Here is a 17,341-nt window from a genome sequence, read left to right on the forward strand (position 1 = left end):
GACAGCTGCTTGCCAGCAATAGGGAAGGGGCAGGCTCATAGGCTTGCTCCTTGGTCTTCTGTGTCCTGTAGACACAGCTGGGGTGGCTGAGAGGAAAGGGAGTGAGGGGGTGACCTCACAGGGTGGTGGCAGGACAAAGGCATTAAACACCAAAGTGCTCAGGTACTGCGGTGGTGGGGAGAATAACCTCTGTAAAAGCATTTCCTGTTCTCAAATTTGAATCTGCCACGTGCCAGTTGTGTTGAGTGCCCCTAGTTTGTGTGAGAGAGGTGGAGCAAGAGCTTGTAACTGTATCAAGTCCCATCTTGTTTGCCTTTTGGAGAAAAATTTCCAGTAATCTCAATTGCTCCAAGAGTGCCCAAATGCAGATGATAAAAGGGGCCAAATCTGTCATTCACCTTAAGCATGTACACTTGATTGAGTCATGCTGTTCTGTCTCTGCAAGGATGTATGGATATACTGCAACTGCCAACCACATTAACTTCCTTATGGATAAGTGACTATGGGGAGCTCAAACTAGTGCTCCTTCCTTCCACTACCTTTGTAGAACAGCTGGAAGGCAAATGGTGGTTGAGTGAGTACATGTGTGTTCAGCCAACTCCCTTCCCTTAAGAGAGGGTCAGAAGGCAAGCAGAAGGAGTGAGATACAAGGAAGGAATAATCCCTAATCTCTTTATTAAGCAATTAAACTTTTAAAAGTCCATGTGTGTTTATTTAAAACTTCATTTTGAATCTCCAGTCAGTCTGTCTGTTACAAAGTACAGCTCTGGCAGTGTGCCACTTCATGCAACCTTACAATTAAAATGCATGAATTATCCCGACTGACAACTGAAAGTTGAACAAGTACCCAGAAACACTAAAGTATAATTACAATAAGCAGTAGGAAGATATCTGGTGTGAACACCCACTCATCTTGCTCCATATGAATGAGCAATCCTCCTAAACCAGTTTTCAACTGAGTTGCCATATAGAAACGGGGGGGGGGGGGGGGGGGGAGGAGAGTACAATATTCTGCAAGGACTAATACATGCTTTTACTATGTGCAGGAGGTGCCTTCATTGGTAATGAGAATCTAATTTATTCTCAACAGAGAGTTCTGTGGTACCTTAGACTAACAGATGTTTTGGAGCATGACGTGGGTATTCACCCACAAAAGCTCATCAGATGACATGCATTCAACAACATGGGTATCCACCCACAAAAGCTCATGCTCCAATATGTCTTGTTAGTCTAAGGTACCACAGGACTCTTTGCTGCTTTTACAGATCAACTAACACAACTACCCCTCTGATACTTAATTTATTCTCATTACTAAGTAAGTTACAGGTGGTGTACCTGTTTAAAACAGCTCTAATTAGACAAGGACTGTGTTTGTCTTCACTTTTTTCATGGGAGCTCCTAGCATATTTTTACTACATAAGGCTGGTGCTGGTCTAAAAAAGGAAGGTTCCTTGTAGAAGTTCAGTATAGCATCAAGAGTTCTCTATAACATTGTTGACTAAGGACTTTACCTGCAACTGCTTGAAAATTCTCTGAAAATACACAATGCACAGACTACTCCAGTGCATCCCACACACCAGATGAGACACACAGCTCTCACTTCACAAGGGAAAACTCATCCCCATATTACTTGCTGAGGGTTGTGAGCTTTGCACCTTTTTTTGTTGGGAGAGACCTTACTCTGAACAAGGTCTTCATTGAGGTTCTGGGCTACCCAGGCCTCAGTGGAAGCCAAGCCCTCTCACTTGTACAGCAGTTTGTGTACCTTGGACCACATTGAGCTGCATCTTAATGGGCACCATGTCACTCAGCACTGAGGGGACTTTGTTGAAGCATAGGCAGGATCTCACATGCAGCCATTTCTACCCTGTTCACAGCACCGCTGTTTGTCGAGGGGATGCTCCCTCATCCTCTGCGAAGTGTCCTATTTGTATTAAGGGGGGGGGGAGGGTAGAGGAGAAGCCCACCAGGCTTGGAGGCCAACCTGGGCCCTGCAAGTAGCTTGGTCTCATTGGAAGAGGGTGTAGACTCTTGATTGTTTCCTTCACAGAGAACAGTGACCATCACTGGGTAAGTCTGGTGCGGTCAGTGTCATTCTGGGATAGATACTGGCAGGCAGAGAGAGAACAGAACACAGCACCTCTGCAAAGTACCTGAGGCTTGGGTTGCACTCACTCTAAAGTCTCAGTGTCGTATTCTTGTGTTGCTAACTGGAATGTTTAACTGGGCAGATTGTTCTCTTTGCTCTGGTGTCCAGTGCCCACGTCACATGCCTGGCTCCCAGGGGCTTGACTGTGCCCTCTGCCCACACATAGGGGGCAGTGCCTGCTGCTGCAGCAAAGTGCTTGTGGTTCAGATCTGCTACTCCACGACACACAAAGTGTTATTTATAGATTTCCAGGAAGCCTAATTGCACAGCTGGCACCCTAGTAAGTCTGAGGGCCCTTGGCCCTTCTCCCCAGCTGTGACTGTCCTGCACAAGAGTGTCTTTCTGACTTCCACTGGTAGGGAAGCCCACTGGCCATATTCCAAGCAGGATGAACTCCCAAACAGCCTTGACGAAGTCTGGGGCATGGTTGCACATCCATGCATGATGCCGCCCCGCTGGACTGCCTCTTTGGAGGTCTGTCCTCAGACAGGGGTGCTCTCCCTGGTATGGTGTCCATGAGCACCCTGGAGATGTTTCTCAGACCTCGCCTAGGGATGCGGAGGCTTGGGCTTACCTTTCTTCTCCAGCTTGTACTGTGCATCTAGTGCAAGTTCTCCAGGGGCAACTGAAATAATATTTAACCCCCATCCCCCAAAGACCACTCTCCATTAACATGTTAGCATGACACAAAAGAAAACTAGCCCCTCCCCACCCTTGCAAAGCCTTGAAGGGTAGCAAAGTCTCAGGGAGCTGGGAGAAGCCAATTGCATGCCTGAGGGCCCTGCACGGAAGACACTGTGGCCCCAACCATACTACTATAGGGTCTCGCTGCTCAAGAGTTCCAGCTCTCAGGATTAAGCACAGAGGTACTGCTCAGAGCCACAGAGCTCTCTGGGGTGCTTAAAGTTCTGAGCTAGTGGAGTGGGAGAGAGGGGTCCCTATCACTTCATTCAGTATTTCCTGACATCTCGCTAGAGAGTGTTTCTGGCTTTTTCAATGTCTGCAGAAATGGGATGAAAGCTGGTCCTGAGAGGCTACCATAGGGCTGGGCTGAAGGGGCCTTGGAGAAGAGCTGCAAGCCCACATATCTAGGGGGCTCCCTGCTGAAGGAGGGATCAAGGAAGGACACACTGTGAGGTCCCCACAAGGGAAGTTTTTCTGCGGCAAGAGAAGCCTTTGTCAGAGATGAATAAAAACTTTCCTTGGGGCTGGGCAATGGGCTGGTTCTTGGTGCTGGCTTTGAGCAATGTCATTCCACTGAGAGCTACAGCGGCATCCTTACAGACTAGAATGGAGGCAGGAGCCTGTCCATTCGCAGGCAGTTTTGGTGGCTGAAGATGACGGAGAGGACACAGGGCTGCTCATTCAGGAGCAAGCTGGAGGGGAGATTCTCCTCATAACAGGACAGAGCCATACAGGGAGCTGAAAGCTCTCCACCCTGGATGAGGTGCTACAGTCAGCTAGCCTGTTCTACATAGGTGCTCAGCCCCATAGTATCTGTGCACCTTCCAGCGAAGGGACTAACCTCTGTCACACGGTGGTTTTCTCATCCCGCCACGATGCAGAGAAGTGTGTTTTGTTCTGGATGCTTTATACTAGCATACACACAGATATACTGGAAAGGTGGGGTGGGGGTGCATGTTTATGTTAGAGAAGACATGGTATAAGAAATGCCTCTGATGCTTGGAGTGGAAGCTGGGGAGGTTTGTGATAGTCTGTTCCAGTCCCTGGCCGGCTTGTGAGAAGGCTGTGTCTCCTGCTTGACATGTAGGGTTGAAAGTTTCATTGTGCCAGAGGAGTGCAGTTGTCAATCATGATCTTCATACCAGAACTTTAGGCGCTCTTTTCCATACCTTGGGCTCAAGCCACAGAGCACCTTGAAGATAAGGGCCACGACCTTGAACAAGTATTCCATACCAGGAAGCTGGTTTAGGGAGCAGATGTGCTTGTGCTAGCCTGGGTTTCCAAGGCAATGTGGTACCGTGTTCTGTACCAGCTGGAGTTTCCTGAGTGCTGATGGCTTCATGCCCAGGGCTATTGCACTGCTGTAGTCCAGCTGATAGGCATTAATAATCCTGGCATGCTAACATGGGTCAGACTCATGCTGTGACAGACCAGCAACCCAGAGAAACTGAAATCTGCCCCAACCTCCATCCAAATTAGTGAAACAGGTCAAATTCAAATACACCTCTACCTCGATATAACGCTTTCATCAGGAGCCAAAAAATCTTACCACATTAGAGGTGAAACCACATTATATTGAACTTGCTTTGATCCACCAGAGTGCGCAGCCCTGCCCCCCTCCTCCAGAGCACAGCTTTACCGCGTTATATCCAAATTCATGATATATCAGGTAGCGTTATATTGGGGTAGAGATGTAACTCACTGCTGGTCACTGCCAAAAGCAATCGCTGAGGAGGCACAGATGACACTGTGCTACCTTGCTCCCACACTCCCCAGTCTGTCTGGCCACATGTTGCATTGTGTAAGCTTATATGGACTGGGACAGTCTTTTCTTTTGCACAAACAGGGCCCCGATGCCTGACTGGGAGCCCTCGGCACCAACTATACAAATAAATAACAAAAAGAAGAATCCTTCTCTGAAAGGAGCTCTAGCTGTCACGGTTATCTCCTGAGAGGCAACCTCTGTGTTGTTTCCACCCAGCAGGATGACACCCTATAGGGTGACCGGACAGCAAATATGAAAATCGGGACAAGGGGTGGGGGGTAATAGGAGCCTATATAAGAAAAAAGACCCAAAAATCAGGACTGTCCCTATAAAATCGGGACATCTGGTCACCCTAACACCCTATGGGTTAGGACTGCAGCACATCCACTTGTGCGTGAGCGCGAGGAAATTCAAAGCTGAGTCAGACCAAACCAGTGCTTGTCTGCAGGCTTTTCTAGTTTCACATAGTTACGAGATAGAACCAAAGTTCCCAAGTGTTGTCTAGAACTTGGCACACCTCACCAAATATATCCCAGGAGAACACTGGAATGTGCTTATGGATAAGTCTAGCATCGCTTAAGCAACACTTGAGCTCCCAAGCTTCAGAGGTGAACAAAAAAATGGAAATGCACATTATTTCATCCAAACTTGGCTAAAAGGTAGAAAAAAATACAAAGAGGTATTACTACAATAAGGAAATACTGAAGTAGGAACTAACTACCTAAAACACTAGTCTGCTTTACTACAGAAGAAAAAGCTGATGGTCAGCAAGAAATACTTTGGGCACAGTATTTCTCCCCTCCCCCGACCCCTCGACCAGTTATACAGCTGGACTGTCCATTTCCATAACTTCCCCAGGGACCTAGTATATTCGGCGTGTACTGTAATCTAGCACCAGGCTAGCAGCTCCAAGCAGAGCAGGGTCCGCCAGATTTGAGACAACTACATCCACTGTGGCAGCAGAGAACAAAGCCTGCTGACGGATCACATCTTTGACAAGGTTAACATAATGGCCTGCTAAAACTCCAGAAAGGATCACCAGAGAGGGGTTCATGGTGTGCAGGATATTCACTACTCCAAGGCCTAGAGCTGTCCCAGCTGTGAAAACAAAGGAGAGAGACATTACAGCAAAAAGATAATACCACAGAAGAATCTGAACATCAGGGTCTAACCTAGTGTCTCTAAACACATTACTCCTGGGGGAATTCTGCACCATTGCATGTGCACAGAATTCATGTCCCCCACAGATTTCTTTGCTTCCCCACAGAAAAATGACTTTTTGACAGGGAAGCAAAGGGAAACTGCAGGACCAGTCATGCACCCCTCTCCAGCCGAAGCAGCTGTGGAGAGATAAATCACTGTGAGGGAGGGAGTGGGGACAGGGGCAGGGCTAAGGACACCTCAGCCACTGGCTCCTATGCTAGGCCAGTCTCAACTCCTCTTTCCCTGCAAGGACCCACCCCCAGAAACCTCTCCAGGCTGCAGGAAGCTCCACACCCCCCGCTTCCCGCTCCCATTGCTTTTCAGCCACAGTGGGAGGGGTCACTGTATGGAGAGCTGCTCCTTGGTCCACTCAACCCTGGTGCATCCAGACCCCCCAATACCCAGACCTCCCTGATGAGAATTACTCCCTCTGCACCAAGACACCTCCCATGAGTCCCCTACATAAGATGACCAGATGTCCCAATTTTATAGGGACAGTCCCGATATTCGGGGCTTTTTCTTATATAGGTGCCTATTACCCCCCACCCCATCCCGATTTTTCATACTTGCTGTCTGGTCGCCCTACCCCACCAATTCTCACCCCTTGCATCAGGACCCCCACCTCTGCACCCAGACCACCCAACACCCTGACAATCCCCCTGCACCCAAACCCCCACCACACTGAGCCCCAAAAAGCAGTACCTGGACCCAAACCCCACTAAGCCCTACTCCCCCAGCTCCCAACTCCCCCACTGAGTCCCTTACACCCAGACCACACCTTCTGAGCCCCATCCCCCCACACCTAGACCAAACCTGCTGAGTCCCAACCACCTTCACCTGGAACCCACTGCAGCATCCCATTGCCCCTGCACCCAGAACACCCCAATGAGCCCCTGGGCATTGAGACTGGGCCACACCTAATCCTCTCACCCCACACCTGGATCCCTCAATACTAAGCCCCTCCACACTTGGATCCTGGTGTGCAGGGCCCCAGGGTGTTTCTGGGGCAGGCCTGGCCCTTGCGCTGTCTCAGAGTCAGGTCCAGTCTCACTGCCAAGTCCACATCCCAAGAAGCGAGGGCTGGGGGAGCCCTGCAGGGTGATCTCCCACCTCCCTGCTGCCAGTGGCCTGTGCTCCCCACTGCCATGCTGAAGCCTCAAAATTTATTTATTGACAAAATGAAATTTGCAGAATTAAAAAAATATTGTGAGCAGAATTTTTAACTTTTTTGGTGCAGAACTCCCTCAGGAGTAATTAATACTGTGGTCACATGGCAGACGTTTCACATGGCAGACGTTTCTGATTTTCTGCCAGAACTCTAGAATTACAACAGAATGTCTTCCTTATCTCGAGAGACAGCTAGCTGGGCCACTTGTGCTCATCATCCTCTTTTCTTTCAAGGGTTTATAGCCAGGTAACATTACACCATGATATAGATGAGAGAGGTAAGTCAACACATATTGCTGTGCTCGGGGAAATAAAGGAAAGAAAATGCTATTCTACCTCCTGCTATCTTGGTTACACGTAAGGAAACTGGTTATATTTAATGCTTGTTTTGAAAACTCAGAAAAACTGTGCATTGTAAAGTATTGCATAAACTAGAACAATGCTTCATAGAAACCATTTCATTTTGGTTGCCTGGCATATATATTTATTGGCCCATCCCTGAAGTGTCCCATAATTTCCCATAACCACACTGAATTATCAGAACCTGCCTTTTTTTCAGTGTGAAGCCAAAGCTATTTTGCTTGCCACAAGAAAAGGAACAGCATGATGTTTAATATTCTAATCCCCTAGAGCAGGAAATCCCCAGAGAAATAGCGAAGGGTCTCATGACCATGCAATCTATAATCTGTTTAACCAAGTCTCTAACACTGTCCCAGAATACACTTTGTTGGAGAGAGGACAGGACCACTAGCCCATTCTCTTCACAATTCCCCAGTAGTCGTTGGTACCACTCCTATCCATGATTGCCACGCCTAAAGGGCCAGATCCTTCACTCAAGTGTAGTTCTGTAGAAACCATCACAGCTGCGCTGAGGATTTGGCCTGCTGTGGCAAAATACCAATTCTACAGCTCTGAGAATTTCCCTCTCGTTCTAAGAGGGCTTCCCACCCTAAGTCTAGGTTCTTACCTGTTCTGAGAATGCTGTCAGCCTTTGCATTCCCAAGTTTAGCTGCCTGAATGAGATGCACAGCACTAATGGTCTCTTCTGTCTTCACTGACATTCCGCCCACTAACAATAGATCATCTGTTCAGGGAGAAGGGAAAACCCAGAGGGAAACATTAACAACAAATCTGCAGTTGGAATAACGATACAACAGGGTGTGTGAATCTATGTTCCTGACCTGTAAAAAGGAAGGTAACTTTTAAAAAAACAGACCTTATTTACACACCCAGGCCCAGATGCTGCAAACATACATGTGAGTGATGCCACTGAACTCAACAGGGCTACTCATGTGCCTAGTTATTCATGTGTACAGCTGTTTGATGGATCAGCCTTAATTATGACAGTTCCATTGTGATAGCAAACTGGTTTGTTTTACAAATCGATCACTCCAAATATAGACGTAAAACATAATTAAGGGCAGAAACCGTCCACATTTTATTCAAGATGAGGGAGCTGCTGATGAGAGGTTCCAATTCCACAAAGAACAAACAACTGAGCTCATCAACAAGACATAGTCGAAACCGCCAAGTGGCTGGTGAGAAGGTTAAGTATTTGCAGTAGTAGGAATAACATGCCACTGAGAGAGTCTAAAACCCAAGATATACAAAGGTGCATTAGTTCAGAGAAATATAATCTTCCAAAGCTCACATGTAACATTGCCTTTAAAAGTATCACAATATATTACTTTAATGCTCTCACTGCTGTAAGCATTAATTGCTGTGGGTGGGGCAGAGTTACTAACCCTGAAACTAGGGGGAAAAAATTCTAAGGAATATTTTAAATTCAACTCAATACCTATGAGTTAAAGCTAGGATTTGTCTTCAATGGGAGCAGAATTAGGCCAATGCAGCACTTTCGAAAATCCCACACTAAATGCTTTTTCTCTCTACTGAGGTTCACACTTATTAAACCTATGATCCAATTTTGCCATTGTTGAAGCTCCTTCAGAATGCTTGTTAAAAATGGCTGCCCCAGTGGCATGCCTAAAATGCCATTTTAGGCTGGACACTCTTTGCATTTGCCAGCAGCATTATAGAATATTGAACAATTACATTAAAAAGAGGGTAAAAAATACACCTACCATCATGTAGTTTTTTAGCTTCTCTCTGCAAGGCTATTCCAGAGGCATATGCTTCTATACATCCATGGCTACCACACAGGCACTCTGGTCCTTCTAGAGACACCACAATGTGTCCGAGTTCAGCAGCACAAAAGGAACTTCCATGGATCAATTCATGTTGATGAATGATTCCACCTCCAATTCCTATAAGCATATACAAATTTCTGACAGTAAAAGAAGAGTCACATAATGGCCTTGATTCAGCAGGGCACTTACATGTCCTTATCTTAAAAGGGAAGGCGTTAAATACATGTATCTGTGCATCACTGTATTAGGACCAAATAAAGGAGCAGTCATTAAAAATCTCTTCTCTGCTTAATGCACTTGGTGCAAGTAAATGCATAAGTCTCCCCTGCCCCTAGATGGCAAGGTGACCGTACACCTATAATGCATAGTTTATTGGTCATGTCATGATATAATTTGTTCATGAGATATTTAGCCAAAGAGGGCTATTGAGGGGCACATGTAGACATTATGTCTCAGCCTGTGAGTTCATAACTCCTGTCATAGTAGTCCTAAATTCTTTATGCATGAAACAAATATTTAATTCATGCTTAAGAAGCAAAATCTTATCAAAACTTGTAAATACTAAAGGTAAAACAGTAGAAGTCAATCACATCCTTCAGATGTGGTGCATCTAGAATTCTTGTCCTAGATCTGGTATAAAACTGTGATTTGCATTACAAACTATTGTTTATTATTCATTAGCATTCTTCCCCCGCTATTTTGGATGGCAGTGGGCAGGCCTGGATGTTGCAATGCAGCAGTGGTGATATTGGATGTGTGAAGTCAGATTCCTTAACTCAAGATCAACCCAGATTATGTCTTTTAACATCTAGTCTACACTAGGAGAGACATACTAGCCATGCATATGCATAAATGGTTTGGGTTGGGGTTTTTGTTGTTGTTATTTTTTTTTAACATGTGAGGATTCTTCAGCTGAGGTTACTGACACCCACGTACATGGTCCATATCTTTTTAATCAAGCAAGTATCAAAATGCTATCCTGCAATCTACCACAATGTGCTATTAGGATTATGTGTCAAGCTGAGCTCCTCATTTAGCTACTACATACGGCTCCAGATCGGACCTACATTTTCTGCAGCGGGAAAGGAATTATATTACCACATTGGAACTGGAGGACGACCCCACTAATGCAGCTGTTCTGTGACACAGAGGCAGCAGGAAGTCAGTGCTTTGATGTCTGTGTTCACACTTACCTGTACCAGTGATTAGCGTTACAAAACTTTCCACTCCTTTTCCATGCCCAAATTTCCTCTCTGCCAGAGCAGCACAGTTGCCATCATTGTCCACCCAGACTGGCAAGTGCAGAGCGTCAGATATCGGGGTCCTCAGATCAACAGAACTCCACTCCTGAATGAGCTTTGTGGAATGAAGTACGATTCCTTCTCGGGGATTCACCCGTCCACCTGTAGAAATACCTGAGCCCCAAAACACACGAGAGAAAAATCAAGGCTAAGGCTAAACAACTCTGGAACTACAATCTATTTGCTCCTTGGGAGGAAAAGGATTTTTATTTTTAACACTAAACAATATATTTCTGAATCTAAACAAAACCAGTCCTAAGCCTCACTTGCAATATATTACATCAGTTATGAGATGAGATGAGAACTAACAGAATTCTAGCATCCTTCTCAATATGTGCTCAGAGTTCCAGCTAACCAGCTGAAAATTCAATTTCTTATTTTAGGTGGTGCTGGGTAAGTTGCTTAACCCTCCTGTGCTTCTTCCTAGCCAAATATAAAAAACCTGTATAATACCAAGGAGTTGTCCATCTTAAATAAGTGTCAAGGAATCCAGACTTGTTGAAAGTCTCTGGTTAAGGATAAAAGGGGTAAAAAACAAGGGTGATGTCACTGTAGGGGTCTACTACAGACCACCGAACCAGGAAGAAGAGGTGGACGCGTCTTTTTTTAAACAACTAACAAAATAATCCAAAGCACAGGACTTGGTGGTGATGGGGGAGTTCAACTATTCAGACATCTGTTGGAAACACAGTAATTCAGGGCATGGATTATCCAACAAGTTCTTGGAATGTATTGTAGACAATTTTTTATTTCAGAAGGCAGAGAAAGCTACTGGGGGAGAGGCTGTTCTAGATTTAATTTTGACAAACAGGAAGGAGATGGCTGAGAATTTGAAAGTGGAAGGCAGTTTAGGTGAAAGACTATGAAATGGTCGAGTTCACGATTCTAAAGAATGATAGGAGGAAAAACAGCACAATAAAGATAATGGATTTCAGGAAGTCAGACTTTAGCAAACTCAGGGAGTTGGTAGGAAAGATCCCATGGGAAGCATGACTAGGGGGAAAAACAATTCAAGAGAGTTGGCAGTTTTTCAGAGACATTATTAAGGGCCCATGAGCAAACTATTCCACTGAAAAGGAAAGATAGACAGAATTGCAAGAGACCATCCTGGCTTAACCAGGAGATCATCAATAATCTGAAACTAAAAAGTGGAAATGAGGTCAAATTACAAGGGATGCATATAAACAAATAACACAAGTATGTAGAGACAAAATTAGAAAGGCCAAGGCACAAAACAAGATTCAACTAGCTAGAGACATAGAGGGTAACAAGAAAACATTCTACAAATACATGAGAAGCAAGAGGAAGACCGAGAGGGTAGGCCAGTTACTTAAGGGGCGGGGGGCGTGAAACAATAACAGAAAATGTGGAAATGGCAGAAGTGCTAAATGAGTTTTTTGTTTCAGTTTTCATCAAAAAGGTTAGTAGCAAGTGGACGTTTAACGTAGCGAATGCCAGTGAAAATGAGGTAGGAACAGAGACTAAAATAGGGAAAGAAGTTGTTAAAAATTATTTAGGCTATGTGTTGTGGCAGAGCTCCGACCGTGTCCCTGTGGGTCCCGCGCTTCCAGGCGGTTTACGCTAGCTTCAGTGGCTCACTGCGACCCTCCATGTAGCCCTTCTCTCTCTAGGGCCAGGGTACAGTCTACTGAGCCCTTTTCATCATAGGCCAGCAAGGAGGTTGGTGAGAGAACTCCCACAGTCTCTGTTGTCCCTGGGAGCTTATTTCAGAACAGTTTAGCCTCCTGTCCTGACAGGGGCCTGTCTTCCCCTCCTAGGAGATGTTTCTGTGGTGGCGGGCTGGGGGGAACCCAGGCCTGCCCTCTACTCTGGGTTCCGGCCCAGGGACCCTAATGGCAGCAGCTGTTGGCAGCCAGCCTTTCACTGCCAGAGTTGCTACATTTCCCTGAGCCACTTCCCCAGAGCTCCTCCGCTTCTCTCTTAAAGCCTTCTTCGCCCTTACCTTAAGGCTCTCTTTCCCATGGGTTGAGGTTGTCTTCATTACCCAGTCCTTCAGCCACACTTCCTCTCCCCTGGCTCTTCCCAGCCTGACTGGAGTGAGCCCTTTTATAGTATGAGGGGGCTTAATTAGAGTCAGATGTTCACATTAGCTTAACAGCCTCTCACCTGACTCTTTGCAGGCTAATTGGAGTCAGGTGTTCTCATTAGCCTAATGGCTTCAACTCTTTGTAGGCTAACTGGAGTCAACTGTTCACCCTAGCCTGGAGCAGCCGCTGCTTTGGTCAGTCAGGGAACAAAAAACTGCTTATCCAGTGGCCAGTATATCTGCCTTCTACTACTCTGCTGTACCCAACTGCCCTGGGTCTATCACAGTGTACATTACAGACCTTGCAGCAACACAGCTCTACAGCTAGGCTGTTGTTAAGGTCTCCCATGTAACAGCTCTCCTGCCAGCATAATTAAATCACCCCCCAATGAGGGGTGCTAGCTATGTCGGCAGGAAAGCCTCTCCTGCCAACATAGCACTGTCCACACCAGAACTTGTGCTGGTGAAACTTATGTATGTCAGAGGTGTGTTTTTTTCACGATCCTGACAGACAGAAGTTTTACCAACAAAAGTGGTAATGTAGACAAAGCCTTAGACAAGTTAGATGTCTTCAAGTCACCAGGGCCGGATGAAATACCACTTTGAATATTCAAGGAGGTGACTGAGGAGATATCTGCGCCATTAGCAATTATCTTTGAAAAGTCATGGAAGACAGGAGAGATTCCAGAGGACTGGAAAAGGGCAAATATAGTGCCCATCTATAAAAAGGGAAATAAGGACAACCCAGGGAATTACAGATCAGTCAGCTTAACTTCAGGACCTGGAAAGAGAATGGAGCAAATAACTTTGCACCAATTTGCAAACACCTAGAAGATAATAAGGTGATAAATAACAGTCAACATGGATTTGTCAAGAACAAATCGTGTCAAACCAACCTGATAGCTTTCTTTGACAGGATAACTTGCCTTGTGGATAGGGGAGAAGTGGTAGCTGTGGTATATCTTGACTTTAGTAAAGCTTTTGATACTGTCTCGCATGACCTTCTCACACACAAACTAGAAAAATACAGAGATACATAATACAAACTAGAGAGATGGAGCTACTCTAAGGTGAGTGCAAAACTGGTTGGAGAAACTGTTCCCAGAGAGTAATCATGAGTGGTTCACAGTCAAGCTGGAAAGACATAATGAGTGGGATCCTGCAGGGATCAGTTCTGGGTCTGTTCAATATCTTCATCAATGATTTAGAATAGATAATATTTAATCCTGCCATGAGTGCAGGGGACTGGACTAGATAACCTCTCAAGGTCCTTTCCAGTCCTACGATTCCATGATTAGTAAAATCTGCTGAAATTGGAAACACTTAAATAAACATTTAGCATGTATTGAGAAGACAACCATAGAATCATAGAATATTAGGGTTGGAAGGGACCTCAGGAGATCATCTAGTCCAACCCACTGCTCAAAGCAGGATCAATCCCCAGATGGTTATACTCATCAGATGAAAACTCTGGAAGTCAGTGGGAACGTGAGTGCAAAGCACCTCTGAAAGTGGGACCACTTACTGAGGTGTCTAAATAAATACTAGGGTGGCTATCTTAAGATACCCAAGAATAAACATTTTGGTCACTGCTTTTATACAGAGAACGCATGATGGTGTGGCATGATACAAAAGATGATATCAGCATGAGTTTGGAATAGATGCTTTCCTCACGAGGGGCAATGACAAGAGTGAGTTATACAGGTCAGCCTTAACGAGTGCAACTAAACATTTATACCACTAATCATGGGTTTGGAATATGCCAAACATTTTACAGAAAAATTATTTTAGAAGTGCTTCAGGGTTAATTTTTTTAAATTATTCCTCTTATTTCATACCCTTACCTGTAAATTGTAAAGAGTTTGGATGGACAGGATAATTAAGACAGAAGCCTCTAAAATTACTTAAATTTGCATTTTTACTTCCATAGATCACAGTATCTGGATTTCAACATCTGACATCTTACTGGAAAATGGATTTTGTTTTTTTTAATCTTCCTAATGGAATAAAGCTCCCACTGTTAGCTCTGATACATTACAAAAGTACTGACTGGATCGTGAACCAATCACTGGTGCACAGCTGAATACTTCCTGATGACCCCGATACTTAGACTCATGTAACTGAGGGAGAAATTCAACATTTCTGTCAAGGGAAGGAGGAAACATTTCTCTGCAAATGTATTCGGTTATACTAAAAAAAGAAGTTGCTTGGAGCTCAGGGTCGGCTCTAGGTATTTTGCCGCCCCAAGCATGGCAGGCAGGCTGCCTTCGGCAGCTTGCCTGCGGGAGGTCTCCGGTCCTGTGGATTTGGCGGCATGCCTGCAGGAGGTCTGCCAAAGCCATGGGACCAGCGGACCCTCTGCAGGCATGCCGCCGAAGGCAACCTGCCTGCCGCCCTCACGGCGACCGGCAGAGCGCCCCCCGTAGCTTGCCGCCCCAGGCACGCGATTGGCATGCTGGTGCCTGGAGCTGCCCCTGTTGGAGCTGCTCAGCGGTTTGGAAGGTATGGCCCTAACACTGTTCAATGGGGCCCAAACACTGATTAGGCAGGCTAGTTGGACTGTAATGTAATTAAATAATAAAATAGTCCTGCCAGGGTTGGAATAGTGGGCAGAGTGCAGGTGAGGCAGTCAAAGCGGTAGGGAAAAGAATCATGCGTCCATTTATCACATGGTACCCACCACTATATATATGGTGTGTGGGTTTTTTAAATCAAATTCAACTGGTTAAAACTTGGTCATACTGTCAAATATAAATATTCCCCATTACGCATGAAAGAGGGCTTTAGTTGAGAGAAAGCATACTTTATGGCCAAGATTATTATTGATTTCTAACATATCCAGCAGAAACAGACTGGCGCCGGGTGTAGAAGAAAGTCAACAAAAATACTTATCTAAAACTACACCATTAGAGGGAACATGTCTTGTTACAGCAGGCAGATATGTGGCAGAAATTGCTTGAAAGCTACAATATTTTTCAAACTACTACTTATATTTCCTTCACCACAGTACAATGCATACAGCAAAACGTGTAACCATACTCCCAAAACAGTCAAGTGTTATACGCAATGAATACAACAGCTAATAACATTTTAAGTAGCTGCAGTATGCAAACTATTTTTATATTGTTAAATTGTAATGATGTTTAGCGTCTGCATTAATTTATGATGTCCTCTTTTGTAAACCCACACTAAGACTGGTATTTTGGTGGGGTTATGTTAGCCTGTTAACTTGGTTACCGTGGAATACAGCTTCAGAAAACAGATTTGCTTGGCACAGAAAATCCATTTTTAATCAGTACAGAATCCATTCACACATGTAACATAGCAGGAACCACTGGATAAAAGGATTAAGAGTTACGTCACAAGTATAAATTCATGCATTGTATGGGAAAATAACGTTCAGCAGAAAGTCATTAATCAGATATTGAGCAAAGCTAACTCACTATGATAGTTTAATTTGTGCAAGGACAATAGGGTCTTTGGTAGCTAATAATATTCAAGTCACCAATTAAAAAGTTTAATAGGCCTGATTTTGATCTCTCACCAATGTAAGTCTGGAGTGACCCACAGAATTCAATGGAGTTACATCACAATCATGCCAAACAGGTTTGTTTAAATAGTTCTTACTTGGGGAAAATATCCGAAGATTTTGTTAAACGCTGGAGTGCTCACTTCCATCGGGATTCACACTACCCTCTGCAACAGTCCCTCTACTGAGAGTTGTAGGGTGAAAGGGGAAAGGACAGTTTTCTATTATTATAAGGGTTTATTTGATTTTGATTAATTAGAACATTCCAAAAATGGTACTCTCCAGAAATCCAGAGACCAGGATTACAAATTCACATGTGGTTTGATTGTTGAGCACCTCTGAAAAATCAGTCCAATAACGATAAAAAAAGTCACAAAAAGCCACATAACAAATCAACTAAACTCAGCATTACAGCTATGATTCTGCACCCAATTCAGCAGTGACATAAGCAGCTGTGAAAGTCTCGTCACAAAAATATAGGTGTACATAGTGCAGCAGGCATTGGGTTAATATTCAGTAGCTGCGCAAAATGAGTACAACTTGCACAAGGAGGAGGAAAGGGAAATGTAGCAGGAAATGCAACTAAGAGAAGGAGATAAAATAAAACAGCCCCTCACACACACAGAGCTAACCACAAGTGGAAGAGAAGAATCAGGCCCACAGTCTGGTAGCATCTGACACACACACTGCACAAGTGTGCATGGTGACAAGGCGCACAGCACTGGACAAATCAACCATTTTACCCTATAAGATGCTATTTCTAACATCTCTCCTCCCTTTGAGCTTGTAAGTTACACGTCTCTTGCACACCCACTGAATGTCACACCCACGCAAGTCACACCATTTGGTCACTAACACCTAATTTCAGACTACCTTACACTCAACGTCCAAAGTTTCCCACTGTTTAAGTCACTGCTGAATTTGGCCAGGAGACTTCCAGAGGTGCTGAACCTATTTATACCTGGTCTCAGTTTGTCCTGCTGGACCAAATTCATCCCTAATGTCAAACATCAGTAAGATCACAGCAGGGCTGAATCTGGCTGTGTCTTGGATAGTCTCACTTAATGTGTGATCTTTTGCACTGCTGTATTTAAGTACAAAATAAAGAGCTATAGATACAGGGATAAATTCTACATGCACTTACATCCTCATGACCTTGCAGTGCACAGGGAGTAAGTCAGCCCAGAATTTGGTTCACAGTGTCGGCCAGAAAGGTGATTCACAAATATGTTCTGAAAAAAGTTATGGTTCCCCTTAGGGCATTTCAACAAGTTACCATTTTTCATGTTTGCAAATGGCCAGTCATCTTGGCATGAGGCCTGGCAGGCATTGTGCTGGCGACATCA

General features: G+C 44.8%; 1 protein-coding gene across 5 annotated transcripts in view; it reads right to left on the reverse strand.

Annotated features, from left to right (window-relative positions):
• GNE (glucosamine (UDP-N-acetyl)-2-epimerase/N-acetylmannosamine kinase) overlaps positions 1-17,341 on the reverse strand; it is a 79,726-nt gene that overhangs the window by 4,544 nt on the left and 57,841 nt on the right. For 4 of the 5 annotated variants that reach the window (XM_050943070.1, XM_050943072.1, XM_050943074.1 and 1 more), the window contains 4 exons: positions 10,312-10,533; positions 9,053-9,235; positions 7,936-8,052; positions 3,857-5,696 (listed from right to left, as the gene is read on the reverse strand). In XM_050943070.1, the coding sequence (XP_050799027.1) occupies positions 5,461-5,696; positions 7,936-8,052; positions 9,053-9,235; positions 10,312-10,533 (758 nt within the window). In that variant the 3' untranslated portion in view covers positions 3,857-5,460. Of the gene's footprint in view, positions 1-3,856; positions 5,697-7,935; positions 8,053-9,052; positions 9,236-10,311; positions 10,534-17,341 lie in introns of those variants that run through there. The other variant, XM_050943071.1, reaches the window with a different exon arrangement.

The sequence above is a fragment of the Gopherus flavomarginatus genome, chromosome 3 (assembly GCF_025201925.1).
Source record: "Gopherus flavomarginatus isolate rGopFla2 chromosome 3, rGopFla2.mat.asm, whole genome shotgun sequence".
In the NCBI taxonomy this organism is placed as follows: domain Eukaryota; kingdom Metazoa; phylum Chordata; order Testudines; family Testudinidae; genus Gopherus; species Gopherus flavomarginatus.